This window comes from Buteo buteo, chromosome 13 (assembly GCF_964188355.1).
Source record: "Buteo buteo chromosome 13, bButBut1.hap1.1, whole genome shotgun sequence".
Lineage (NCBI taxonomy): Eukaryota > Metazoa > Chordata > Aves > Accipitriformes > Accipitridae > Buteo > Buteo buteo.
In genome coordinates, this window is record NC_134183.1 from 38,736,114 (window position 1) to 38,762,136 (window position 26,023).

A 26,023-nucleotide genomic window follows, 5' to 3' on the forward strand; every position below is an offset into this window, starting at 1 on the left:
TTGAACTGCTATTCTGTAACAACCCTCCTTTCTATTCATAGACTTTTTAGGAAGAGGCTTTTAGACAGTGTTCACCGCTTTCCCCATGATAAATATACCAGGCTGATCTACTAGAGCTGCCACTGAATTCTCCTCACATGCAAACACTCACCTTTCCATCAGCTCAACAATACTCTGACCATTTGTGGTGCTTCTAAGGAAGAGCAGAAACAGAACCCCTGAGAATAAGACCCATCGCTGCTTCTCCACAAGACCGTACTCACCATTTCATATAAAGTACCCCAGAAGTTGCGTGGCAGCCTCAGGCACTTCATGATAACAAGTTTGTTTTATTTTTAGCAGTTTATTGCTCCCCAGGCTTCCAGGGTTTTGATTAATTAGAACAATCCAGTTTGTTTCAATTAAACTTCACCTCTAAATCATAGCAAGTGACAGCTGCCCTTCCACCTCACTGGTGTCTCTTCAAATCCAGTTTTCCCATCTTCAAACAAAGAGGTTGTCATTAACAGGTTTTACTTCAATAAAGACACAACATGGATATATTTTCAGAATGCTTCAATGTATTAGAAAATTAAGAATCTGCTTTCTAAAAACAGAACAAGCATGATCATGCAAGTCTTGGACAAGCACAAGGCAATCAAAAGATAAAAGCTGCACAATATGCAGGAGTCACTGAGGAACTCAAGGAAACCAAGATAAAAATTAAAACAGTAACTTATACTGAATGCTAAGCTTCAGAAAGTATATATTAATTTCACCACAATGTTCTTGCAGTCTCTCAAACTTACACTTTTAGTTCTGTGCAACAGCTGAACATAAGCCGTAACAAACTGTAGAAAAACTATACAAATATACAAAAACCAGCTTGACTACGGAGACACGGTTTATCATTAAAGTCAGGGTCAGATCACGTTACTCTTCTTCAGAGGACTCGCCATCTTCTGCGGGATCTGGTGGCAGGGGGTGAGCTCTGTAAAAAGCATTATCAATTCAAAAGAGTTATCAGAACTCAACCAACTTGTGTTTGAAAGGCTAACAAAGCTCTGGTCCTAGAGGCTCGGTGACCTAAGTGACTTTAATTAGCCCCAGACTGCACCTTGAGACATTAGGATAAAGTAGCTTGTATCAGTCCTAAATGCTAGAAGCCCAGATTTAGCAGCACACACCTACCTTTCAAATGGGAAAGCCTACTTCAGTGTAGAAAACATTGCACACCGATACATCCTCAGATGTTCTCTGCGCGTCCTTCTTGACCCAGAGGGCCACATGCAGGTCCCACACCATTTCTAGGAAGCTGAAAATTTAACTCCCATTTCATGCCTGAGTTTCAACCTGACTAACTTACCTGTGTGACTGAAAAAAAAAAAGTTGCTCAGCTACACGAGTACAGCTCTTGCTTCTTCCAGAACATAGTGGGAAGGAGTAAGTTGTTTTAGATGGCGACACTGTGTGTTCTCTGCAGGGTTATCACCACCTGGGTCCTTACTCAGCCAAACAAATTTCAAATGGAAGACATGAAATCTTTGAAGAACTACAGTGCACATCTTCTGTTTCTCCAAGAGGTAGGGTGCGCTTAAAAGTGTTTGTTTGCTTCTTCTTCAAGACAACTCAGGACTAATTCTTATGGAGGGCCCCCAGATAATTTAGGATTATCTCTATTTGGTGAAAAAGACAACCTTGGCAATTGAGAATAGCGTATCTGTAAGACAATATTTTGCACTACTACCTTTTTAGTCAGTAGTACAGCTTACAAGTTAATCTTTGAAGTGTCAGCTTGGTAAAGCAATTCAATTTCTGATGTACAGAAGTCGCCAGCAGTCTCCTAAGCTTTTCTGAAACAGAGCCGACAGCCACGGAGCGTCACATTGCTCTGGTCCGTATGCAAACAAAGTATGTCTGAGAACAGAGAATTTGCCTGTACTACCAGTTACTCCACCCATTTTTAGAAAACCCCCACGAGGTCAGTGAAGACAGATGCTGCGTTTTATCAGACTTTGCTGGGAAACGTTATTTCAATGAGGATACGAAGGTTAAGAGACACATACAGAAGACGTCAACTTTTTAGCGGTCGCTTGCACCTTCAAAAATAAATTGTAGTTTCAAAGCAGACATGGAGGAAAACTAGTCACAATTTGTTTCATCCAAGGACACACTGACAGCCCTCAGCACACCCCTTGCCGGCAGCCAGGCACATCGCTCTCGGTATTCTTTAAAAGTGCCAGGGATTTTGCTGTTCAACGTCACCCCGCAGACCACGCTGACTATACCGGGGCACAGTTCAAAGCAACAGCACGGAGCACCAGCTGCAGCGGTAACAGCAGCGTGCGTCGCTGCCGCTCTGCAGGCGGTTTTAGCTCTCTGTTGTACCTCAGACAGCTTTTTAAATTTTTTATTTTTTTTTTTTTAAAGGAAGTGAGCTTTAAGTGCAAGCAGCACGTCCCGAGAGCCAGGCTACAGCCGACCACCGAAACTCCTCAAGCATACAAAACCCGTTCGCGGTTGCGCTTTGCCTCTCTGACACACCGAGCGCGCCCCTTCCCGGCCCGTTAACCCCAAGGCACGACACTTCTGCACCTCCTGCAGCTCCACCTCGTTGCAATTTCGGTTCGCGGGGACTCGCAGAGCGGGGGGGGAAACCCGCGGTTAGACGCAACGCTCCTGAGAAAGCCCCCGCGGTTCACGGGGCGGGCTGACGGCGGTCGGATGGGGACGGAGGAGAGACAGATGAGGGCTGAGGAGAGGAGGCAGACAGATGGGGGCTGCCTCCCCGCCCCGAGCCCCGGGGGTCTGACACCTACTTTTTGGCGGCCGGCCCCAGGCCGCTGCTCCCCGCCGCCTCTCCGCCGGGCGCCCGGTTCTCCTTCTGCGGCAGCTGCAGGAACTCGCCGATGCCCCTCTGCCAGGCGGGGACGGGCCTCACGCACACCGGGTTCCCCCCCACACGGCGGCCCTCGCCTGAGGGGAGGGCGGCCGTCAGTCCCGCCGCGGGCCGGGCGGGGAGGGACGGACGGACGGACGGACGGAGGGAGGGGAGCCCCGCTCTCACCTCTCTTGGCCACCAGCGACGGTCCCGCGTTGATGCTGCTGGAGCCCAGCACCTTCCGGGGAGCCCGGGCGGCCAGCACTGCGGGCAGAGGGGACCGGTGAGCGGCGGCTCCGCGGTGCACCCCCACCCCCCCATCTCTTCCTCTCCCACCCGGCCTGGCCCGCACCTTTGCGGTAAGCCCCGCCGCACTCCGCCTTCGTCCGCACCATCCTACCCACAGCAACCGCCGCCGCCGCCGCCCGGCCCGCGCGGGAGATGTCGCCGCCCGCGGGGAAAGCCGATTGGCCAGCGCCCGCCAATGGGAGCGCGCCGGGCCGCTCCCCTCCCCACGGCGCCCCGCGCGGATCCCCACAGCGCCTCTCCCCTCAGCGCGAGTCCCCTCAGCGCCTCTCCCCACAGCGCGGATCCCCACAGCGCCTCTCCCCTCAGCGTGGGTCCCCTCAGCGCCTCTCCTCTCAGCGCGGGTCCCCTCAGCGCGGATCCCCTCAGCGCCTCTCCCCTCAGCGTGGGTCCCCTCAGCGCCTCTCCTCTCAGCGCGGGTCCCCTCAGCGCGGGTCCCCTCAGCGCCTCTCCCCTCAGCGTGGGTCCCCACAGCGCCTCTCCCCTCAGCGCGGGTCCCCTCAGCGCGGGTCCCTTGAGCCCGCTTCCCCTCAGGGTCGCTTCCCTCAGCCCTCTCCCCCTCAGCGCGAATCCCCTCAGCGCGGGTCCCTTGAGCCCGCTTCCCCTCAGGGTCGCTTCCCCCAGCCCTCTCCCCCTCAGCGCGGGTTCTCCTCACCGCGCTCCCCTCAGAGCCCCTCTGGCCTCAGGGACGCTTCCCTCAAGCCCGCTCCCGCCAGCCCGCTCCCTTCGTCGGGGGTCCTCTCAACGCCGCTCCCCTCAGCCGCCACTGAGTGTCAACGGCCCGCCGTTCCCTCTCCCGGACGCGCAGGGCTGCCGCCCCAGCTCGCAGCCCCAGGCCGGTCAGCCCTTCAGCCCCAGCCCCGGTCCTCCGGGAAGGAGGTGGCACAGGGATACCCTGGGCTTCCCCTCCGTGGCAGCGGGGCTCCCTCCCCGCTACCCTGCTCATTGCAGGGGCTGGCACCCACGTCCCACAGCCCGGCACTGGCTCTCATCCTTATCGATACCACAGCAGTCGGGGGGGAGAAGGGGAAGAGTGATACTGCTCCCCACTGCGACAAATTGTGATGGCTGTGCTCAGCTGCGGGCAGTGCCGCCAACACCACCGAGCCTTTCCGAGAGAGGGAAGTTTGTTCCCTTCCCAGGTGCTTGCAGAGATGGAGCTTTGGCTCCCAACAGTTTGCTGTCTGCCTATGGCACTTTTAAAAACATGTCAGGGAGTCACAATGGCCAGGAGTACCGAAAGCCCTGCAACGTGTCACATTCTGGTCCAAGATGCTTTTTTTCCTGCAGCAGCGTGAGTTCAGTTGGATTCAGCATGAGTTCACAGGGAACAGGGGGGAACAGGGTGAAACAACTGCTCTGGCTGAAAAATTACATTTCTTCCTGGTCTTTTGCAGCAAGATCTGTTCCTGGATCAAGTGCGCCGCAGGACCGGGCAAGCGTCGTGGTGGCACATCTGTGGACGGGCAGTGCCAGAGGGTAATGCAGGTCCCCAGGGAGCAAGGCAGCAAGCCAGTAGGGACACCCAGGCAGCTTGGGAGCCCAGCTAGGCACAGAGCCCAGGCACTGGGAGTGCAGGGATGGGGCCATTTGTTACCTCCTGCCTCCAGGCTACGCCTGGAGCTCCCTCCGATGTGTGAAGTCTTACCTTACAAAGATCTAACTAAGCAGCGCATAGGGAGGAAGGCCAGGCAGCCCCAATTTCAGCGCAAGATTGCTTTATGACCAATTAAATCACGGTCTCCCCGATGTGAGGCTCCTTTGTGGCAGCTGCAGCCTGTGAACATGATGTGAGCTGTGTGGGCAGCTGCTGGGGCCAGAGGCTTTTGCCTTTGTGGAGGCAATGAATCTTGCTGTCTGATACCCTGCTGGAGCTGTGTTTTTTCTAAGAAATCCGACTGTCCTTCTCCAGTGTGTCCAATATCTCAGTGGCTGTTGGTCCCAAACACATTCCCTCCCTTCCCAACAGTTATTACTCCCTTTATCTTTTAATGTTCATTCTGATGTGTGTTTGCTTAATCAGGCTTTTAGTGCTGGCTTTTTTTTTTTTTTAAATGATAGCGTAATTCTCCATTCTCTTCTGTTTTGTGGTGCTGGCACGTGTGAAAAGTTGATAGCATATGTCCATACATTCTGCATGGTATGTCTAAATATTTTGATGGTTTTAATATTTTGTACCAGCCATGGAAACTGGTTTGCTGCTAGGTGACTGTAAAAGTGAGATTTTTGTAAATAATGATTAGAAATGTTATGCTAACATTATGATTGAAACAATAGACAAAAGTATAGCCAAGCGATTAACTAGTAGAGGTAGTTACTCGTAAGTTTTGCAGTTCTTTGATCTTATGACTAGATGTTCCTGTACGCTAGGTGAGAACGATGTTGAAACTGACCACCTGTGACTGAAACTGCGTTAAGCTTCAAGGTCAAAGAACAAGGACAAGAACAATGACTTCAAGGACAGCCAACAGAATCTCAAACGGGTCGGTGGTCATAAAAGCAGCCCTTTGACTCAAATGAACCCTTCATTGCGCATGATCGGATGTAGGCAGTACTATGATAATCAGTTATAATCATTTTTATGTATATGTATACTAATCTGATTAATATGCAATTAGTTATTCTATATACCCTGTTTGTGCTGAAGGTGTGGCATGCGCGCTAGGTGGAATTATCCCCCGTGTCTCCCGTGCTGCAGTAAAAAATGCCTGCTTTCTAAAGCTGCAAAACGAGTCTTAGGGAGTTTCTTCGACCGGCTTTTCGGCATCAACGTGAGCTATAACAATATGTTTTTACTCTGTTTGGGATGTGGTTTTGGTTTTTAAAGAGTGGACCGCAACACCCTCGCCCTGGGGAGAACCGGGGCCCGGAACGGTCGCGCCGCGGCCGCGTTCCCGGGGGGGGCGGCGGGTGCCGGGGCGGTGCGCCGCCGTTTCCCTTCCCCCGCGCGGAAGATGGCGGCGCCCGGCTCGCTCCTGGCCTGGTGCGTCCAGCACCTGCGCGGAGACTTCGGGCTGGACGTGGGCGAGGAGGTGGTGAGGTGAGCGGGGCCGGGGGCGCCGGGGCGGGCAGGAGCCGCGGCTGGCCCCGCTCGGGGCCGTGCTTTTCGCCGGGGCCTAGCGGGTCCCTCCTCGCCGGCCCGCCGTGACAAGCCGCGGTGGCCCCTCGCGTCGCCTCCGGGTCCCTCTTGGCCCCGTGGGCCAACACGGAGGGCAGATGGTGTTTTCGGAGCAGCTTTCGGGGAAGCCGGGGATGTGCGCCCTGGGTTGTCCTGCGGGTGGGTGCCCCGTGAGGGGACCGGGGGGCGGGAGGTGGTGGGGAGGGGTCCGGGATCGTTGTGGGTGGGTGAGGAAGGGCATGCTGCTGTCTCCTTGTGATTAAGCAGGAGCTTGTTGGTTTATGGTTAGATTTTTTTTATGTGACCTGGTGGCACCTGGGATCTTAGAGTGAATTTTTTAGTGTTTGGCAGAGGGGTTGGGGGGGGTGTCACTCCGCACTGGAACAGGGGCAGAAAAATAATTTACCTTATGTTTTTTTCAGTGAAACAGCCACAAGGGATTTCCCAAACTGCCTGTCTCAAAATTTGACTGGTAAACCCCTTTGTTACCACAGTCTCTATGAACACCTGATCTGAAAAGGAGAGATAAATAGCATACATGTGCGCTTAGACCGTTGGTTTCCTCAGAACATAAGCCCCCTTACCCATTTTTCTCCATCCCATCCTCTTGCAGGTACATCTTGTCAATAACAAATGAGGACGAGATCCGGGAATACGTCGTTGATCTTATTCAGGGGACTGACGGGAAGAAGAGTCGCTTTTTAGAAGAACTCCTGGCCAGGTGGCGGAAATCCTCCCAGCTGCCGTCTGAGCCTTTGCCAGCGTATCGGAAAAAGGACGGTGAGTGGTATGGGGAGGAAGGAATTAAAGTCTCAAAAAAGCTTGTCTCAGTTTTTCTGTTTATAAACAATTATATGCCACGAATGCCCATGACTGGTCCTATTTCTGTTGCGACAGCGTAAAGCCCATTTTCATTCACCAAGTAAGAGTTCAGGGACATCTTTCTAGTGCTGGTAGTTACCCAGCCTTTCTTTGTGCTTACGCACGCTTCCAGAGACTTCGGAAGTGCCTCGGGCTGGAGACCAAGCAAAAAAGGGTAAGCGCAAAGGAAGGAACAAGCAGGAGACACCTGCGTATGCTGAGCCAAGTGCACACGTAGAGGAAGTAAAAACCCCCCTCGACCTGGCCAAGGTGAGTGTGTCTGGTACGTGAGGGCAGGCTTTGAAACGGGGTCACGGGGAAAGGTCGTATCAAACACTAACAAAAGATGTGATTGAAAAGCAGAAATAAGCCTTCAGAAATATGAATCCTTCGTTATCAGAGTCCTGATGAATGGGATTATGTACCTGAAACCATGTTTGTGTTTCCCAGCTACATCACAGGGTCTAATAAACGCTTGCCTCCCCCTGCAAACCCTGTCTTGTCTTATATACAGCACAGCTTCTGTGGGATATACTTTTGTGTGTCTTTGTTCACTCATGGATAGCATGCAATGTGGCAGCCACAAGCTATAACCTGAGCAAGTACTTTGGCGGCCATTGGGATAGGCGAGGGTCCCACCCTACAAGCACACTGTCAGTGAGTTGTACAGTCGCCTGGTTGCAATGAGAGGGGCAGCTGTTCCCGTGCATCGACTGTTCAAAGCTGACCATCAGTTTGGGCAGGGTGTACTCATACCCTGTGTGTGTCCGGGAGCCTCACTGCTGTGGGGCAAATAATACGAGGATGGGGAGAAAGATGGTGTATGTTTGTGTCTGTATCGTAGAGTAAAATAATCATCAGGTAGAGACTATGTCAGAATGGATTTTACACACCCCCGAAGAAGCCTGAATGAGAGAGTGGACAATGGAAGTAGATGCTGTAATTAGTAATAAAAGGTGTTTCTTTATAGCAGAGGTGTGAAGCTTGAGGAATTAAGGAAGCCACCATGTGGGTAGAACATTCCTTCTTGCTGTATATAAAACTTCCCAGTCATGCTGAATAAAGCCTTAATTGGCAACTGAAATATTTCAGGCTGCTTCAGAGAGGAAGCCTTGGGCACTAGGTAGAGGAATCTGAGAGCCGTAGCGAGTGCCTTTCCACTGAGCAGCAGCTCTGGTTTGGCCATTTCCCTCTCTTGTTCAGCTCCACTCCTGCACGTTTAGTGTTGAGATTGAGGTGTTGTTTAGTTTTGTGGGGACCTTTTTTTTCAGTATTCATAACCAGTCTGAGCTGCAATGAAAGAAACTGCAAAACAAGAGCATAGAAAGGCTAAAACCCAAGAAATCCTGCTATTTTCAAGCAGCACAAGGCCATGCAGCAAGAAGTAGTTGCCTTTCCCAGTGACAGTTAACTAACTTTTTGCAGCAGACTTACTTACCTTTGAGCAGAACCATTTCCCACAGTCAGCACATTGAATATGATGATCTTTGCTCTTAAATATTGTTTTAATTACCTAGGCTGAATTTCTGGATTTTATTTCTGGTGTAGTGGATTTTGACTTGGAGCTACTTGCTGGGAACCCGAGCTCCTTCCTTAGGTTCAGATCCAGCTGTACAACTGCGGTCCCAGGTTGCGTCAAATACAGCAGATCACTCTATTGCTGTCTGAGCGCAAGAGTGTGCTTCGCAGAAATAAGCATGTGGATGTGCAGTGTGCTTGACTTGCATTGTTAGACTTGGAGTGGAGTCCTTCATCCTATAAACATCCAGCATGTTGCACCTCCCAAAATTAAATTTCATGATTTATCCAGGTGCAACCCTGACTGAGCAACATCCAAATCCTGAGAGTCAGGGTTGCACCTGAATAAATAGTGGAACTTAAATTTATGTTTTTAAATTGAAGTTTTGTAGCAGGGAGGCTGCAAATGCTTAAAGTGTTTGTAAAAGTATTTGTAAGATAAGAAAACACATTTTTTTAACTGGAGGGCTAAAAATGGGACGTAAAGTTCCATTTCCTTGTAGTTATTGTCTAATGTAATTAAAAAACAGAACAAAACTGAGAAACCTCTGCCAAGGTTTGCTAACCAAGGTCGCTTTATCTGGTTTTGGTTTTTTTTTTCATGACAGTAGTGTTTGGATCTGGCAGTGGCAGTCAAGCCAGTTGGGCAGAACTGGGGGGACTAGAAATGCTGCATCCACTTGTCACTAAACCAGTAGCCTGCGGCTACTGAGAGCAGGTAAAAAGAGTCAAGACAAGAGGTGTCCTAATGCCATAGAACAGCACCATCGAGGAGAAAAGCAGTGTGGGGGTCTGTGGGACATAGAAGCAGTGCTAGCTGAGGTGTGGGTCAGAGAGCGGGAGTGATCCTCTAGCGTGCAGCAGGCAGAGAAAGTGAATTGTTGCTCTGTGGTGAATGAAAACAGGCTTTCTGGGAAAGGGATTCTGAGAAATCCTCTTTTCTGTTGTCAGGAGAGACTGTGGAGAGGAGAGGCAAAGAAAAGCTGCGCTTGCGCTGCAAGAGGATTTTCAAGTGTGTCACAGATATGACAACTAAAGGCCAGAGAGTGCATTTATATTGGAGTGCTGCTTGCTGAAATAGATAAGGATAATAAGCCCTAGTCTTTCTTGCTCATGGCTGGCATGCAATTCATGGTTGAAACCAGTCTCATCTAGTGTTAGGAGGCAGGTTTGTGCCTGGAGTGTGTGCTTACTTCTCAAAGCGTCTGGTTTTGAGTATTGCTAGAGAAATGGTAGCAGTTGGCTTTGTTCTGTTCCCCTGGAATGATTTCTGTGCTGTAATTAATTCCTGCAATTAACTTCTCAACAATTCACTTCTCAGCTGGTACCTGCTGGAGATGTCGGGTGGGAGGAGGAACCCTTTGTTTCTTTGATCAAGCTGTAAGGTCTGAGGGAGAAAACAGAGAATCCAGCTATTAGATTATTAATCCAGCCATCATGTAAAATACCTTGCTTTGTTTCTGATCAGGGTTTCTCTACTTCAGCCTGACCCAAAGCTTAGTCCCTGACCCAAAGCCTGACCCAGTGCAGTCCCTGATTGAAACTCAGAGAATCACAGAATCACTGATGCTGAGTTATGAAATGAGGAGAAGAATTTACATTACAGCTAAATACTTGAACATGCCGTGCATGGAGAACCTCTGCTCGGGTGGCTGTGCCAGGTGGAGAACAAAAAATGATGGGTGGTGGACAGGCTGTGAATGAAGAGGTCCTGCTGCCACCAACAGCTGTGTTTCTGGGGGTAGGCACACAAAGGACTTCATAGTTACAAACAGGGCATTGCTACAATCTAAATAGCCCTTGAAAATAAATCTGGGAGTAGATGAGCTGCTGTGTGAAGCTGTTAAATGCCCGTGAGTTAATATTGCAGGTCCAGAGGACTGAGAGCACGCCTGCCATCTAGACCCAAGCAGTTTTAGCTTTCAGAGGCAGCAAACATCAAGTGGATCAGCAACATCCTTATGTCCTTGCTTTGTTTAGATTCTTTGGACCTTTTCTGGCAGGCCTAAGCTTGTCTTTCCGTTGAATCTGGGGTCTGGTCCAAGTTTTATTCCAGTTAGGCAGAATAACACTTGTCTGAGTCTCCCCAGCCTGTTCAAGGGTCAGTGCTTTCTCTTTGCTGCCGGTATTGCACTGTGAATACAGTTTGTTTGTTTATTTTTTTGCTTCTCAGGCACAGGAGAACAGCAGTGGAGTCGGCAGCAGTAGCAATTCCTCTAAGAAGAAGACCAAATATGTCAGCCTGTATACCAAGGAGGGGCAAGACAAACTGGCTGTCCTGATCCCTGGGCGTCACGCCTGCGAGTGCCTGGGCCAGAAGCACAAGCTTATCAACAACTGCCTGGTTTGCGGGCGCATTGTCTGCGAGCAGGAGGGCTCTGGACCCTGCTTGTTCTGTGGTGCTCTGGTTAGTAACGAGGTAGTTTTTATTTGCCGTGCTTCGACGTGGTGTAGTTTGCTGAGGGCTTTGAAATGGCATGGGGCTAAATTAGCCTCTCAGGTCAAAGTTCCTCTAGCAAAGTTCTCCAGGCTCTAAAGCTGGGCAGGAAAGAACCTGTGCTATCTCCTTCTAGGGGAAGGAGAACTGCTGTGGCTTTAAGTCACTTTGTGTTTCTTCTATGATGTGCCACATGAGAGAGCAGAGAGGTTTCCCTCATAATTTACATCACTTTGGAGCTTGCCTGATTTATGACAGTCTCCTGTGGCTGTCCTGTGCATCACCCTAGTGTCCAAAATGTGTGCGAGGCTTCAGCCCCATCCTGGGCACAGTCCTGGTAGCCTTGTAGGGAGCAAGAGACATGGCCAGAGCCAGCGTGCTGATGTTTCTTCAATGCTTGTGCAGTATGCATCATTTGGGGTACCTGTTACACCCTGTATTTGGTTGAAAGGGCACCTTTTGGAGAAAGGGGGCAAGTTAATGATGGCAGATTAAGTAAAGTGAACTTCAGGGGAGAGGAAAATATTGGTTGGATGAAGAAAATGTTTTAAATCAGATTGGTTGCTATTTTTAAGGATCTGTTTAACTCCAAGTGGCCAACCAAGAGAGAGGACCTCTGTGTTAAGCATTGTTCATCTGCCTGGGGAGGTTCAGGGTGCATTTCTCATCCTTTGAGATCACCTAGCAGTGTGCCCACCCAGAGAACCAAGAAAGACCAAGCTGTACATTTCTCATGGATTGCTTTTAGTGAAGAGCAAGTTTTCAGGATTCTCCCCATGTAAATAACACCGAAGGGAAGGAGGTGTGGACTATCTTGGCCACTTTAAACAGCTTACCCTGAGCTGTTGTCCAAGGCTGTGAAGCTGGTCAAGCATGTGATGGCCTTCCTAAGTCTTCATTTTTTTTTTTTTTTTTTTTCCTTAGGTGTGCACTAAAGAAGAGCAGGACATTCTTCAACGGGACTCAAACAAGAGCCAGAAGTTGCTGAAGAAGCTCATGGCAGGTCAGTAGCAATTACATACCTGTAATATAATGAATCCAATCAGTTGCGCAACAGCAGGAGCCCTCCTCTACCTCACTGTGCTACACTTGCCTTAATGCTGTGTGGGAATGAGAGTGTATGTGTCCTGGTGTCTAAATTGTCTAGATCCGTTTGTCGATACTATAAAGAATTGCTGGCAATGTCTAAAGATAATTCTTGGGAGCTGACACCTGAGTGTTTCTCTGGGATGTAAATTGCCAGGACAGTTTGTGAACTTTATTTGCTTCAGACTTTACTGAGCCACTTGTCCTCGTTGCTGCATGGTGTCTGTGGTGAGCATTAAAAGGATGGCTGGGAAGTCGGCTCCTTTTATCCTCTCTGCAAGCACTCGGCAGCATTTCTGGACTTCAACAGAGGTGATAACTGCGAGTGTCAAATGGCAGTGTATAATGTCCTTACCCAGAGGCCCCAAGGCTGCTCGTTAGGCATTCCTGAATCAATCACATGAACTGGATCATTGTAGCAGTCCTTGAAAATTAGGGTAAGTCTCATGTGGAATGTGTGCTGTGGAAGATGAAGTGCTGCTATCTGATTTGCTGGGTCTAGAGAGGTGGTGGTTAATATTTTCTAATGACTCTTCTTGTCTAACACTTATCTTGTGAGCTAAAAATAGGAACAGAGCCAAGGAAAGCAAGAGGAAATAATACCCAGTCTCCCAGCGAAGACCTGTGCATTATGGGGATGTTTGTCTGAGTTTAGCTGAAATATAGCCAAGGTCAAAGTGTTCTTGGTTGAAAAACACACTTTGCTGAAGAACCGGGGAAATATTTACTCTGGGTCTCGGTGTCAACTTCTTTTTAGAGCTGCTGAGATGGCAGGAGGTGCTGTAAGTCCCTGACAGTAACAGCTGATCACAGAGTCAGTCTGTTTATAATCTTCCTGTAGAGATCCTGATGTACTTCAGGATCCCCTTTTCTTACCTATTTTATCGGTCTTCCCTTCTACCCCTGCCAGGTCTTGTTTTGTGCATTACCTGTGTAGGTGAAAGCTGAAATGTGGTTAGCTATTTGTCTTGGGGGTGAAAAAATGTGGATCAGCAACAACAGGGAAATACAGGCTTTTTTGTTTCCCTGAAATAAAGGCGTTAGCCTGCGTGATGTTGTGTGAAATACATTGGTTTGTTCCATTGTGGCTTTGATGGAAGCTGGGTTTTTTTTGTTCCCTTTTGTTTGTTTGGGTTTTGGCCCTTTGCCAGAACTGGTAAGAAAGAAGAGTTCCTTGCTGGGAATAGATTTCTCCATTTCGAACAACAGCTGGTCTGAAAAACCTGCTGAGGTGTGTTGGGGGAGGATTTCATTTGCGAGAGGCTCGTACAGCGGCAGACAGAAGGCTTGCTCTGTGCTTAACTGGCAATTGTCAGTGATCTGTTGTGACCAAGAGTCTCTTTGTGGAGGTGACAACACTTAAGAGGGAATTTGGCCTTTAGGAGGGGACTGTGGTTGGTGACGGATGGAATTTAGGCTGCCCAAATTGTTAGTGAAGGGTGAAGGAGAATCAAAAGACCAAGACCACCTCTCTAAACACTACCTAGATGTTGTCACTGTAGTATTTAAATGCTTGCTCCTCTTTGGAGGAAGGAGTCTGTGAAAGGGGCTACAGGGAAAATCGGGGCTTGAACCTGGTTTGGAAAGGTGCTGATCTTGGTGCAAAGTTCTTCTTTTAGCTCCTTGAGTGACATTTGTTTTAGGGGGCATTTCTGCAGCCAGGCCCACCAAGACTGGGCTTTAAATAACTTACTATTGAGCTGTGATTTGTTTTCTATCTCAGGTGCTGAAAGTTCAGGGAATTTGGATGCCATAAGCAAAGACTTACTTCCTCGACAAGAAGCTAGACTCAAAGCAGGCCTGGAGATGGCTGTGAAACACAAAGACAAGTTGTTGGAATTTGACAGGACAAGGTAAGATACTAGCTGTGACACTATTGTGAAATAGCATCAATTATCTGGCAGGCTAAGCTGCCGTTAACAGAAATGTTAGAGAGTTCCTTCTAAAACCTGGGCTGTAGCTACAAGTCACCTTAACATTGGTGTTTGGTGGAACAAGAGTGAAGCCCTTGAGTAGGTCCCATTTGGATGTCCTTGCTTTGTTCCCCTGACAGTCCAGCTCTCCAGAGAGAACAGAATGGAGTCGGTTGGAAGGCAGGTTTGGGGTGGTCAGTGAGTGTCACTGTCCCACTGTGCTCATCTTCTGCCATTGTGGTTGTTTCTCGCCAGCGTGCGTCGAACCCAGGTCATTGACGATGAATCAGATTACTTTGCCACGGACTCCAACCAGTGGCTCTCCAAGCAGGAAAGGGAAGCCCTCCAGAAGAAAGAGCAGGAACTGCGGGAGCTGCGTCACGCCTCTCGGCTTACCAAAAAAATCACCATCGACTTTGCTGGCAGGCAGATCCTGGAGGAAGACGACAGCATGGCTGAATACCACAGCAAGTGAGTGAGAACTGGCAGCGCAAAGGCACGCCTGAGAGCAGGGAGGTGAAAATCGTCACGGATAGTGGTCTGGCTGAATCTGGAAGAGCAAGTGTAAGGAAAGCTGAGCAAGCTGATCCCTTGTAGGGCACCTCTGACACTAGGACGCAGTTTTGTTTTCTTTTCTTCCTTGACGGTCTTTTTGGCTTGCAGCATATCATCTCTTCTAGCACAGCTCTACTGGGACCCTCTCCTAAGCCCAGCTGTGCGATGCTTGCACAGGGTTTCAGTAGCTGGCATGTCTGTTAAAGATAAACTGCCCTGGAAAGAGATGTCGCAGAAAGCCTATCTCAACACAACCAATCATCTCAAATTCAAACCAAGCTGAGTTTCTGCAGTAGAGAAGAGCGACTGTTCAAATTAAAAATCAGACCAAGATAAAATCATTTAGTTAGGGTAGGTGGTAAAAAACCGCTTTGGGTCAGAAGGGGAGAAGGGAGACATTGCCAGAGGGAAGCAGGGAATTTTCATGCCTTTTGTTTGTGCTTGCAGACTGGATGAAACCATCGAAGCCATTAATTGTGGCATGCTGAGCAAGCCAGCTGGGAGCCCAGAAGCAAAGATGACTCTGAATTCTGGTGTTTTAGTGAATCCCCGTCTTCTTCAGCCTGCTCCTTTGGTCAGTATGGGTTGAATGATTTATTCTAGAGTAATGACTAGCTTTGGGAGAGTTGAGCTTAAGAATTGTGAATTCTCGCATGTTTGTAGTACCTCTTTCGTCCCCTGTGTCTGAGAGATCCTCATTAGCCATCTGAGTTGGGGACAGAGAAGGTTTGCCAATGACCTGCTCTGTTCCCTGCTTTGGTAGATTTGGTTTGTCTGAGTTTTAGCCTCCTGCCTCCTTTTCAGGAATGTGGAAGAATTGCTGAGAGTCACCCTAATGTTGTGTCACTTTCTCAGCTCTATTTATGAAGCCTTTTCTGCCAGATTTCCAATTTCCAAAGGGCATAATCTCTGCCCTCTAATTCCCCTTTAATCGTGGTGTTCTTGCTGTATGCTAAGCATTAGGAGATTGGACGATTCCCAGTTTTGAGTGTTGACAGCTGTGAACATACTTTGAAAATTGTATCTTCCTGTGAATGTTCTGAAACACCAGCAGGTAGATTTATTCTTTAAGTCTGTAGTTTAGCTGTGATGCATAGAAAGGAAAAGCCACACAGAGTGGAGCATGACCTTGTTTTTAATACTGTCAAAGTATGGCATGTAAGCACAGTGAGCTCGCAGGGGAAGGAAGAGTGATCGTGATAAGAGTAATACCTCTGTCCTTAAATGAAGAAAAACTTCAAATAGGATTTGCACTTGATATACATTATTCCTAGAGAGGTGCTAACCTTTTTCTTGTTTCTTTTGAACACTCTGAAGTGGGTGGACCAAACTGGTTTGCTCCCACACAGGAAAGCCATCCATTTGATGGGCGCTGGAAATGAGTCTGGCTCAGAGCGGAACAGGTTGCGGATTCAGGATCGAGAGTTGCAGGAGATCTCAGATGACGGTTGGTGCCTCAGCATGCATCAGCCTTGGGCTTCCTTGCTCATAAGAGGAATCAAAAGGTAAAGGGGTGGCCTGAACTGTGATGTATCCTGTTTAGCTCTTGCTTCGTAGGTGAGATGGGAAGTTGTGTTCCTCAGAGGACCTCTGTGGACTCACTTGCTTTGTACAGTGACTGATACCTAGTGATAGCTCCAGGTTTGGAAGCCGTGCTTCCTCATCCAGTGTACTGATGGTTTGAGAAGCCTGCGAATCTGTTTTTCATGAGAGTAGCTAACCTGGAAGTTAACAAATTCCTTCACAGTGGGTAAATTTAGAGAGAGTCTGAGATTTCTGCATTATAGTTGGGGGTGTACCTTTCTGGAATTTGAAAGGCAAATAAGCTGAAAATGTGAAATATGTTCTTCTGGTCTTTTTGTCCCTCATAAAAAGGCCAACAGTGGCACCAGGTTTTGTTTAAAAAAAAACCCAACCACCCCCCCCCACTTGCCACTACCTTCTCTCTCTGGGCTAGGAATCAGGTTACAAAGAGAAGCTCCTTCAGCCCAGCATCCCTGGCAGGTTAATTCACCTTTCCTACCATTAATATAGAACAAAGAATCTTCTTTAGCCTTTTTTTCCCTTTTCTTCATAGAATTTTTCATTTTAGAGGGCAAAGCTTTTTCACTTCCCAAGCTAAAGATGCTGTAAATCTTAACATGCCCAGCTTCTGCGTCCAGGTGGTCTGGGATGCTGTCAGCTGCTCCGATACAGCTGTGGCATTGATGCCTAGTGCCCATTCTGGGATCCCCAAGAGCTGCAGCTAACGACCGCTTCTTACAGTGCATGGTCTGTTATTACTCCCTAGATTGCCTGCTTACTGTGTGTAACTTTTTGAGCTTGTAAGGGAATTGTATGAGCAGATTGTCCTACACACGTGTCTGGCATACTGCTGTATTTGCAAGGGATTGGTGTCCTTTTTTGTTGTTGCTCTAAAGCCATGAGGACATGCTCCGCTTGTGGCATTATTTCTTGCCCATCTCAGCTTTTCTCTGTAGTGCTGACACATTGCTTGAGTTTAAATAGTCAGGGCAAAGCTTAGCAGCAGGAATTGCATAGTGAAACGTTCAATTGAAAAATCTGTCCGTGTGGGTGATTTCTGCTGAAATTTAAGTCCTAAATTCTCCTTTGTTCTCTAGGGTGGAGGGCAGGACCTGGTACACATCTCATAGAGGGCGGTTATGGATCGCAGCTACTGCTAAGCGACCTTCCCCTCAGGAGATCTCTGAACTGGAGACCACCTACAGAATGCTGCTCCGGAAAGGTGAACTTCTCTCCTTGGATCTTTGTATTATTTGGTACATTGAGCCACGTAATGAGCAGTGTCAGAAAGCCCTCTCTGCTGAGCAGTTATTACTGCTTCACTTTTTAACCTTCTGTTCTTGAAATTCTCTTCATCCTTTCCGCATTTTGTCAGCGGAATGGGCATGGTGGCAGACTTTAACTCCATCCTTTAGCTGGTCACGTACTCCAAGCGCAAACACCGTCAAATTGCATCTGACTTCTGTGATAGCTTTTGACAGCAAAGGACTTCATTTTATTCTTGGCTCAAGCAACAAGCTATCAAGTGTGTGCTTGCGTGCCTGTGAAGTGGCTTGTGCTTCAGTCTGTTTACAGTGATGTTAAGGGCTTTTCATGTATTCTGACCTTGCAGAAATCAGGACTGAAAAGCTGCACGTTCTCAGGAAGATGTTATTCTCTCATGTAGGTAGGAGGATGCTGGTGGCTGCACTGCACCTGTTTGTGTGGTGTTTCTGCACGTCACCCAGCTTAAATGTCATACAGCAGGATTGTCTGCCACCTCAGCAGGGCAAGGAGCTCTTCCTACACTATATGTTCTTCTGTCAGAAGCTAAGCAGGGAAAGGTGTATGTATAATTAAATTTTCCAACCTCAGTCCTGTCATGGTGAAGATCCTGAGCTGGAAAAAGAATGACAGAGTGCTAAAATTGCTGTATGTTTTCTTGTGCCTCAAAAACTAGAAGTGCGTGGAGGTGAGGGAAGGGCACCTGGGGGTTAGAAGACCCCAGCTATGTTTGTGGGGATGTGGTCCTCTGAAGAGATATTTCTTTTCATGCAGATGTGGAATTTCCAAGCGATTATCCCTCAGGGTGCCTCCTAGGCTGTGTGGATGTGACCGATTGCTTATCGCTAGAGCAATTTAATGAGCAGGTGAGTACAGCAAATAAACCTTTGCAAGCTTGCATTAGCCAGCAAACTTTCACAGTAGTGTAACTCGCCTCCATGAGATGCTCTAGAGAAGACATTGAATGGAGATTTTAGACTGTGTTGAGAGAAGACACAACTACTACGCAGTCTTTTATGGCTAGAAAGAGAACGTACCAAGAAAGTGCATTTCAACAATGGTGGAAGGGAGCGGTAGACTAATACAGACTAAATCCATCGTTGGCCTTGCTGGCAGTGGGGTAGTTTGGTTGAAACTAGTTTCTCACATACTCTGAAACTCTTTTCAATAAGGACTTACGCCTGTTTAATTAAACCAACACTAGCTTGAGAGATGATGCTGCAAGGGCTCATGACAGTTGTTGCTTCCCTTGCTGCACGGATGGATGTGCACCAGGAAGCAGCAGCTGTGCTGGACTGTGGAAAACAGGAACCTGCAATGCATTAATATTGTATTTCTGGTTTTCATCCTCATTTGGCAAACTTGGGAGCTTACCTCTTTCCTGGATGTGGCTTCTAAAGTACTGATTGTTTCTCTTAAAGAAATTTCATGGCGTTGTTGTAGTAAGAATTGCTCCAAGTTTTGCCCAGCCAGGCAGCAATTTTTTGCTACCTCTGGGTATAACTATGCTGATCTTCCCATCTCAGGGAGGACTCTGGATTAGGAAAGGTCAAGTACCTGTCTGGCTGCTTTTGGAGTGCAGCAAACAACTCCCTGAGCACAGCCAGCAGAGACTTTGTAGTTATTGCAGTGATTTGTGTGGCAGAGGATGTGAAGGGGCCTGGAAACTCAAGACAGCGTGGAAGTGTGGAAAACTCTGCAGCAATGGTGGTGATGTGCCATGGGACCTTGTCCCTGTCCCTGTGGTGCCAACGGGATCAACTACCGTGGTATGAGAGAGGGTAGCTTGACCCAAGCACAAGCATCTAGGTCTGTAGCTGCTGGACCTGCCTGGTGCTTCTTCCTGGAGCCGGAGGTCACAGTGGCCTCGCTGGTGAGAGTTGTGCTCTGGCTGGGGCACTGGGTCACCAGGAGAAGGAGCTGTGGGAGGAGGTAAGCACCCTCCCACCAGGGAGGATGGACAGGAGAGCAGCAGGGTCTTCACGGAGACCATGCAGAGAGGACATCCAGAACCCCTAGATATGGGAAAGGAGGGACAGCTGGAGATTACAGTGGATCAAGACTCCCAAGGAAGTCAAGGCACATTTAAGTGGCCTTTTTCTGAATGAGGCAGGTGATTTGATGACCAGGGACACAGATAAGTTTGAGGTACTGAGGCCTTCTTCACCTCAGGCTTCACCAGCAAGATCTCTCAGACATCTTGTGCCTAGAGGCAGAGTTCAAAGAGGCGGGGGACTGCCTGTAGTGAAGGGAGATTGAATCAGGAGTCCTCTGAGAAATCTCAACCCATACAAGTCCATGGGTGCTGACGGTGTGCATCCACATGTGCTGAGAGTGTTGGCAGGTGTCTTTGTAAGGCCACTCTTACCATGGAAAGGTTATGGAGATCAAGAGAGGACCCTGATAACTGTAGAAAGGTGACTTACATCCATCTTTAAAAAGGGAAGGAAGGATGATCCTGGACACTTCAGGCCAGTCAGCTTCACTTTGGTCTCTGGGAAATTCACAGAGTGATTCCTCTTGGAAGCCAATTTTGGGCACACGGAGGAGAAGGAGATTGGGAGTAGCCAGCGTGGATTTACCTAGGGTTAAAATCATGCTTGACTGACCTGATTACCTTCTATGATCCAATAGTTAGAGCAGTGACTATCTCTTTGTATTTAGCAAGGCTTTTAGCCTGGTCTCCTACAGCATGCATGTATCCAAGATGAGTCATTCGAGTCTGGGGAGGTGGACTTCTAGAGTTGACAACTGGCTGGGTCATGGGGCTTCAAAGTGCAGTGGTGGTTGCCTTGTAATCTCCTTGGAGGTGGTATTCCTCAGGGCTTTTTCCTCAAACTTCTTCTGTTTAGTACATTTAGCAATGACCAGGGTGGGTGATGGAGTGCCCCACAATGAATGCTGCTTTTGGGGGGAGCAGTGGATATGCTTAGTAGCAGGGCTGCCATTCAGAGGAACCTCAACAGGCTGGAGGAAAGGGCTGGCATGATATTCCTGAAAGCCAAACACCAAACCCTGCCCCTGGGGTGGACTAACTCCCTGCATCGGTGCTGGGGAGCAGCTCTGTTGAAGAGGCCATGGGGATCTTAGCAGCCAGTGAGCTGAACTTGGCATCAAGGAGGGCTGGCGGCATGATGGCCCAGTATGGCCAGTAGAAGTGATTATTCCTCTTTGCTCAGCATTGGTTAAATCACATCTGGAATGCTGCGGTCACAAAAAAGTTGTTGATAAACTGGAGTGAGTCCAGTGGAGGCCACGAAGATGGTTGGGGGCTGGAGCGTGTGCCCTGTGAAGAGAGGCAGGGGAAGAAGAGAGACCTTCTGCTTCCTGCAAGGAGGTTATAGAGAGACAGAGCCAGGCTCTTTGCTGACGTACACGGCAGGAGGATGAGAGACAAGGGTCATAAATTGAAAGGGGAGGGTTCAATGTGACTTAAGAAAAAAAATTCCCCAGGAGGACAGCCAAGCACTGGAGCAGGCATTGCCCAGAGGGGTTGTGTAGTCTCCATCCGTGAAGATTTTCAAGACCCGACAGGACAAAGCCATGAGCAACCTCGCCTGAATTCAATGTTGACCCCACTTTGATCGGGAGGTTGAACTAGAGACCTCCTGAGATCTGAGTCTCTGATCCTGTGACTGACTCCATGCCCAAAATCTGAAGCAGCAGCAGCTTTCCTCAGGGTATGTTTTATTAACTTACAAAGCCTGTGCTTAGTACCAAGCACAGCATAGCTGTTCCTGATACTCTTTCATGCCTGTTCACTCCACTGCCCCTCGTACAAGTCAGGTTTGGTCTGATGGGAATCGCCCAATTCAGACCATGTAGGGCTTGATAGTGAACCAAGACCATGTTCAGAGATGGAATAAACTGATTACTTGGGATGGAGGAGGAGGACACACCAGGCTGATGGGCATCTTCTTGCCATGAAGAGTTGGAGAGGCATCAGCAGCTGGGGGCTGCTTCTCGTGAAGTGCCTTTCTGGCTTTCCCAGACCCTGTGAGGTTTTTTAGCAGAGAGATGCCTGGAAACTAGAGATGAAGAGAGTATTTCTGATGAGGTTGTGTCTCTTCTTAGTGGGTGGAAAGGGGAGAGGTTGGAGTACGAGCAGCAGAGGGAGCTTTGGGACTGGAATACAGTGAAATCTGCAGGAGTATTTGGCCTTGTATGGGAACAAGCCTTGAGAGAGAGAAGAGGAAAGGACACTGGGGTCAGTGTAGTTTTTCTTCTGTAGCATCCACTAATGTGCAGTTTGGTCTTAAATGGAGATTCTTGTCCTTCTGCTGCTGTCTGTAACAGTGGTGGAAAAATTTGTCCTGGTCTCTCACAAGTACTTTTCTCTCTCTAACGATTCCTCTTTCTTTGTGGATATACTCTTCAGGCAGTGGTAAAATGGCTGTGACAGCTTCTTACAATCTGGAAATTGCGCTGTAGGTAACTAGCTTTTAATCTTCCCGTAGAGGAGCCTCACAATTAGCTATGTTCTCTATAAATTCCTCCCAGTTTGCTGGCACCGCTTGGCCGCAGAGGCAGTGGAGGAAGAGTAGTGTATTCCAGGAGCACTGTTATCAGACCTGTTGGTGAGAGACTTACCTCTCTTCTCAATGCCATGGCACTTTCTGGTTTATATTTCACTGACTTTTTGCTGCTCCCATATTGCAAACTATTTATAATTCCTAATTTGTTGCCTTTTTGCAGTGGTTTTGTCTGTTTTTTTCCCGGGATCACTTTATGCAGCGTTCATTTCCCTAGCTTGTGAGATAGAATTCAGAGATCTGAGGATCTTTCTGAAGTTGGTTTGTGAGGAAATGTATGTCTTTGTGGAGTATCATGTGCAGCAAGTGCATCTGAAGGAAGCTGAGATTCATTTAATTGTGAATGCTAGCAAGATAAAAAAGTGCACAGCGCCAGCTCAGAAATCTGAGTTGGATCTCACTGGTAGTGGGAAATCCCTGCTACACACGTTGATGATTCAGCCCAGGTTCATCCAGCAACCAGCACCAAAGCCACTTGTCAGCAGTGTAATCCAGCCATTTCTTGGTGTACAAAGACTCCTCCTCGCTTCAGGGGAGAGAGGGAAAGGAAGATGTGGTTTTGCCACTTATGGCGTGCAAAAAACATTGAATATTTTCTAAAGATCTGCAGTATATTAGCAAGTAAGGTTAATGTGATGCAGCAGCAGAGACGTCTCGGAGATTAAGCCACCGTGGAGCTCTCTTCAGGCACTGTGCTTTGACTCACACCTCTCCTCTTCACCAACTCATATTTGAAGCTTCTGCATTTTCCGGAAGAAATCATTTCACAAGTGCAGGGCAATCGTTCCCTGTCTTGCTCATTGTCTTTTGATGGTGATCTTGCCTTTTTCAGTAGCCACAGAAGTTTGTTTTGACTCTTGTGACCATTCATTCCCATAGGCAAGGGAGACTCTTCCTGGTCTGTCCCTCCTGCGACTTGTCTATTATTTCTCAGTCCTTTTGATGATGTCACCCACTCCCTATTTAGTACTGTCTGCAGATTTAATTTCCTTGCTGTTTGCATCCTCTCTCAGGTTGCTAATGAAGATGTTAGTGGCACCCTGCTGGTATTTTTCTATCATTATCCTCATTTAATATATTTTTTTTTTTTACACTTGTGCTCAAAAAACAAAATCAAGCAACTATGCCCCGTTTTGCTGGATGCTGCACCAGCAGACTCCGAGCAAGTCCCTGCCCTGAGAGCTTGCAGTATTATTAAGGACTGGTTACTTATCTGCATTATTACCGGACGTGCAAGTCTGAGTCTGGCCTTGCGTAACCCCTTCAGAGGGGTCAGTCTTGCAGCTCTGCCCTACGTATAGTATTTGAAGACGGATTGACGTTGAAGTGGTTTGTGGATCTTCAGGGCTGTGAGAGAAGTGATGACAGAACAGGATCTTGTATGCAGTAGCTGGCAGGGAGCAGAGGAAGAGCAGAGAAGAGGTGTCCTTGTGATTAAAATCAGCATCACGTCAGATGACATTGCCCTAATCCCAGTTGTGCTACTTACTGCGTGAACTAGTTAAATCCGTTCCTCTGGGTCTCTTTCCCACATGGAAAGCAAAGCAGTGCTTCCCCATCAGAGGTTATTTACACCTAATTTTACTGCTCAAAGCTGTGATCTCTGGATTGAAGCTGCTCTAGGACCAGAAGTTATTGTCAGGTAGGAAAGTCCACCCCAGGTATTGAGTGTCACTTGCTTTGTTTGCAGGGGACTGAAGCAAAAGCTGCTTTCTGAATTCAGCCCCGCTGCTGAGGGTGGTTGGTTGGCTGGTGCCAGGAGATCCCTCCACGTGGCTCTTGAATCTCAGTATTTCCAGTTGAGCTTTGCACATCTTGCACCTCCTCGGAGCGCGTTCTGGGCTTGTTTCCTTCTCTTTGTGGCAGCCACCCAAAGAGCCTTGGTTGAGACCAGAATGATCCCTTTGTTATGCTTTTCGATGCTAAAGGTAACCTGGAAACTTTTTTTCCCCCTGTTGAGATCTGAGCGTTGACGACGGCTTTTCCTTGCTCCGGGGCTGACGTCACCGACACCTTGAGCAGAGCAAGGAGCTGCCTTTCTTTTCCTGCATGAGGTGTCGGTGACTTCAGCAGCACTCGCTGGGGAAACATGGGATGGTGCAGGCAGGGCTTGGCAAGAGTCTAAAGCAAGCAGGGAACTATTTACATTTATGCCATTTTAATGTGCTCTGAAGTCCATGTTCATTTTGCTAATGACTTTGATCTGAGAGACTATTACTTTAACTGGAAAAAGAACGTTTCCGCTGCTGCTATTTTAGTAGTTGATAGGTGTGTTTGGACTTACTTTGAATGCAAGCGCGCACACATGCCGATATCTAGATGTAGCTATTATCTCAGGCTGAAATACTGGGTAATTATGTTTGACGGGAGTAAAGTGTTTATTTTTCATTTCTAGGTGATCACTTAGTGTCCTAAATCTGCACAAGGGAACACGTCTAAGCTATTTTTGTGCCACGAGATTGCTACTATCATTTAAATAGGCTTCATCTTTCCCTCTCAGGAAATTTGCATTTAATCTCTTGTCCTCCTCTTCCCTCCCTGGTGAAAATAACACCAAAAAAAAAAAAAGAGACTCGGGTGCCAAGCATACAGGACTTGCTTAAAATTCTCAAACAGGAGTGAAGAAGAAGGGTAGAAATTTTCTATATTTAGACTCCAGAAGGTGCCTGTTCAGATTATCTCCAAATAAAGGAACAATAGCCCGCTGGTAATATTTTCCTAAGAAAGAAGTTCATGAGGGGGAGAAACACAAACATATACATTGATGTGTACTTCGAAGAACAGTATAAATACATAGAAACTATTTATGAGGACCTTCTCCCTAAAGTAAAGGTTTCCTTATGTAGGCCCTGAGCAAGACAAATGCTTGTTTGTGTGGTGCTGTGGCTGTCCTGGCACCTCCGCTCACCCCCACCAACGGAATATTTGCCTTCTCGTTCCTGAGGCTTAGTTATTACACCTCTACCAATAAATGATTTTTAGGAGGGTTTTGAAGGCTAGATCAGATATACTTCCTTCTGCAGCAATCTAGGTGGCTGTTAATGATTGCAACCGGTGAAAGGCCTTTGAACTTTACAGGTCCCTGAATTCTCCTAAGCTGAATTTGTCTTTCGCGTGCAGCCTGATGCCAGATCAAGTGGTATTAGGCATTAGTCTGGCTTGCAGGGATCTATGGGTGATGCATCTCTTTATTGGGTTTCTCACTGCATAAAGCCCCCCCTGGTTCATGGTTCTAGGCGCAAAGCAGAGCAGGCATGCAGCTGGTTTGGATTATAGACGGTAAGAGATGGGGGAGTTTTTCCTTATGTGAAGTGCTTTGGTTTTCATCAGAGACTCTTCTAAGGCTCCAGCTGCCTTGCATAAGCCAGCAGGTTTACTGAGGCCACTGCTCAGTCTGTTAAGATGAAGGAGAGATTGTCACTTGATGATGATTAATTTAGGAATGCATTAACATGCCAAAGAAATCGAATGATAGAGGCTAGCTTGCCCTCTCCTCTGGTTTCCTAGACCCTAGGGAAAAAATGAAGCCAAGGCTGAAGCATATGACTTAATTAATGATGACTGTGGACTTAGCCTCTGCTACCATTTCAGCAAACTAGTCAGTGATCTGGGATTATTTTTTTTTTCTTCTTTCAGATGTGGTCACTGATACTTGCCGCCTTCTTGGTGTTTGGTTTTCATTTAATCCTGAAACCAAGGGTTAGATAAAATTGACCTCGAGCCTGGCTGCTGCTCAGGTGCCCCACACCCTCGCCATCCGGTTGTAGTTCCACCAGGTTGAGCCGTGACCACCCTTTAGATGGTGACCCCAAATGACAGGGGAGCTGGCAGCTACAGGATATAACCACTGCAGTAAACGTACAAGTGCCCAAGGACTATGCTTGCTTAAGCTTTCATTGGCGTGTCATCGATTTCATAACCCTGAACATACCGGTCGCTCAGATGCTTATCCTGGTTCTGCCACGCGTTGTGCCGTGAGAAATCCCTTCACGTTGGTGGGATTGAATCAATAGCTGGAAGCAGCCACCAGCGTCACACCTCCTCCGGGAG

The 26,023-nt window shown here is 48.1% G+C and overlaps 2 protein-coding genes across 2 annotated transcripts in view; one reads left to right on the forward strand and one right to left on the reverse strand.

The window, feature by feature from the left end:
* Positions 1 to 443: 443 nt before the first annotated feature.
* On the reverse strand, positions 444 to 3,280 carry PCLAF (PCNA clamp associated factor). The gene is made up of 4 exons (XM_075044001.1): positions 3,213 to 3,280; positions 3,047 to 3,124; positions 2,799 to 2,955; positions 444 to 970 (listed from the first exon to the last, which is right to left on the reverse strand). Exons 1-4 carry the CDS (start codon positions 3,253 to 3,255, stop codon positions 913 to 915), a joined length of 336 nt encoding a protein of 111 aa, XP_074900102.1. The 5' UTR covers positions 3,256 to 3,280; the 3' UTR covers positions 444 to 912.
* A 2,805-nt stretch (positions 3,281 to 6,085) lies between these two features.
* The window catches only part of TRIP4 (thyroid hormone receptor interactor 4), a 34,055-nt gene continuing 14,117 nt past the window's right edge, over positions 6,086 to 26,023 (forward strand). The window contains exons 1-11 of the mRNA XM_075045755.1: positions 6,086 to 6,206; positions 6,898 to 7,064; positions 7,279 to 7,415; positions 10,837 to 11,070; positions 12,025 to 12,103; positions 13,910 to 14,039; positions 14,355 to 14,570; positions 15,102 to 15,228; positions 15,972 to 16,159; positions 17,276 to 17,400; positions 18,216 to 18,307. Coding sequence (XP_074901856.1) covers positions 6,121 to 6,206; positions 6,898 to 7,064; positions 7,279 to 7,415; positions 10,837 to 11,070; positions 12,025 to 12,103; positions 13,910 to 14,039; positions 14,355 to 14,570; positions 15,102 to 15,228; positions 15,972 to 16,159; positions 17,276 to 17,400; positions 18,216 to 18,307 — 1,581 coding nt within the window. The 5' untranslated portion in view covers positions 6,086 to 6,120. The remainder of the gene's footprint in view (positions 6,207 to 6,897; positions 7,065 to 7,278; positions 7,416 to 10,836; positions 11,071 to 12,024; positions 12,104 to 13,909; positions 14,040 to 14,354; positions 14,571 to 15,101; positions 15,229 to 15,971; positions 16,160 to 17,275; positions 17,401 to 18,215; positions 18,308 to 26,023) is intronic.

What these genes read in the sequence shown, in the direction of transcription:
- PCLAF (XM_075044001.1), bottom strand. Translation starts at nt 3,255, where the DNA reads ATGGTGCGGACGAAGGCGGAGTGCGGCGGGGCTTACCGCAAAG. An exon ending in GTCGCTGGTGGCCAAGAGAG is followed by an intron (nt 2,956 to 3,046) that starts GTGAGAGCGGGG and finishes CCCTCCCCTCAG; the next exon opens with GCGAGGGCCGCCGTGTGGGG. An exon ending in CTGGGGCCGGCCGCCAAAAA is followed by an intron (nt 971 to 2,798) that starts GTAGGTGTCAGA and finishes TGCTTTTTACAG; the next exon opens with AGCTCACCCCCTGCCACCAG.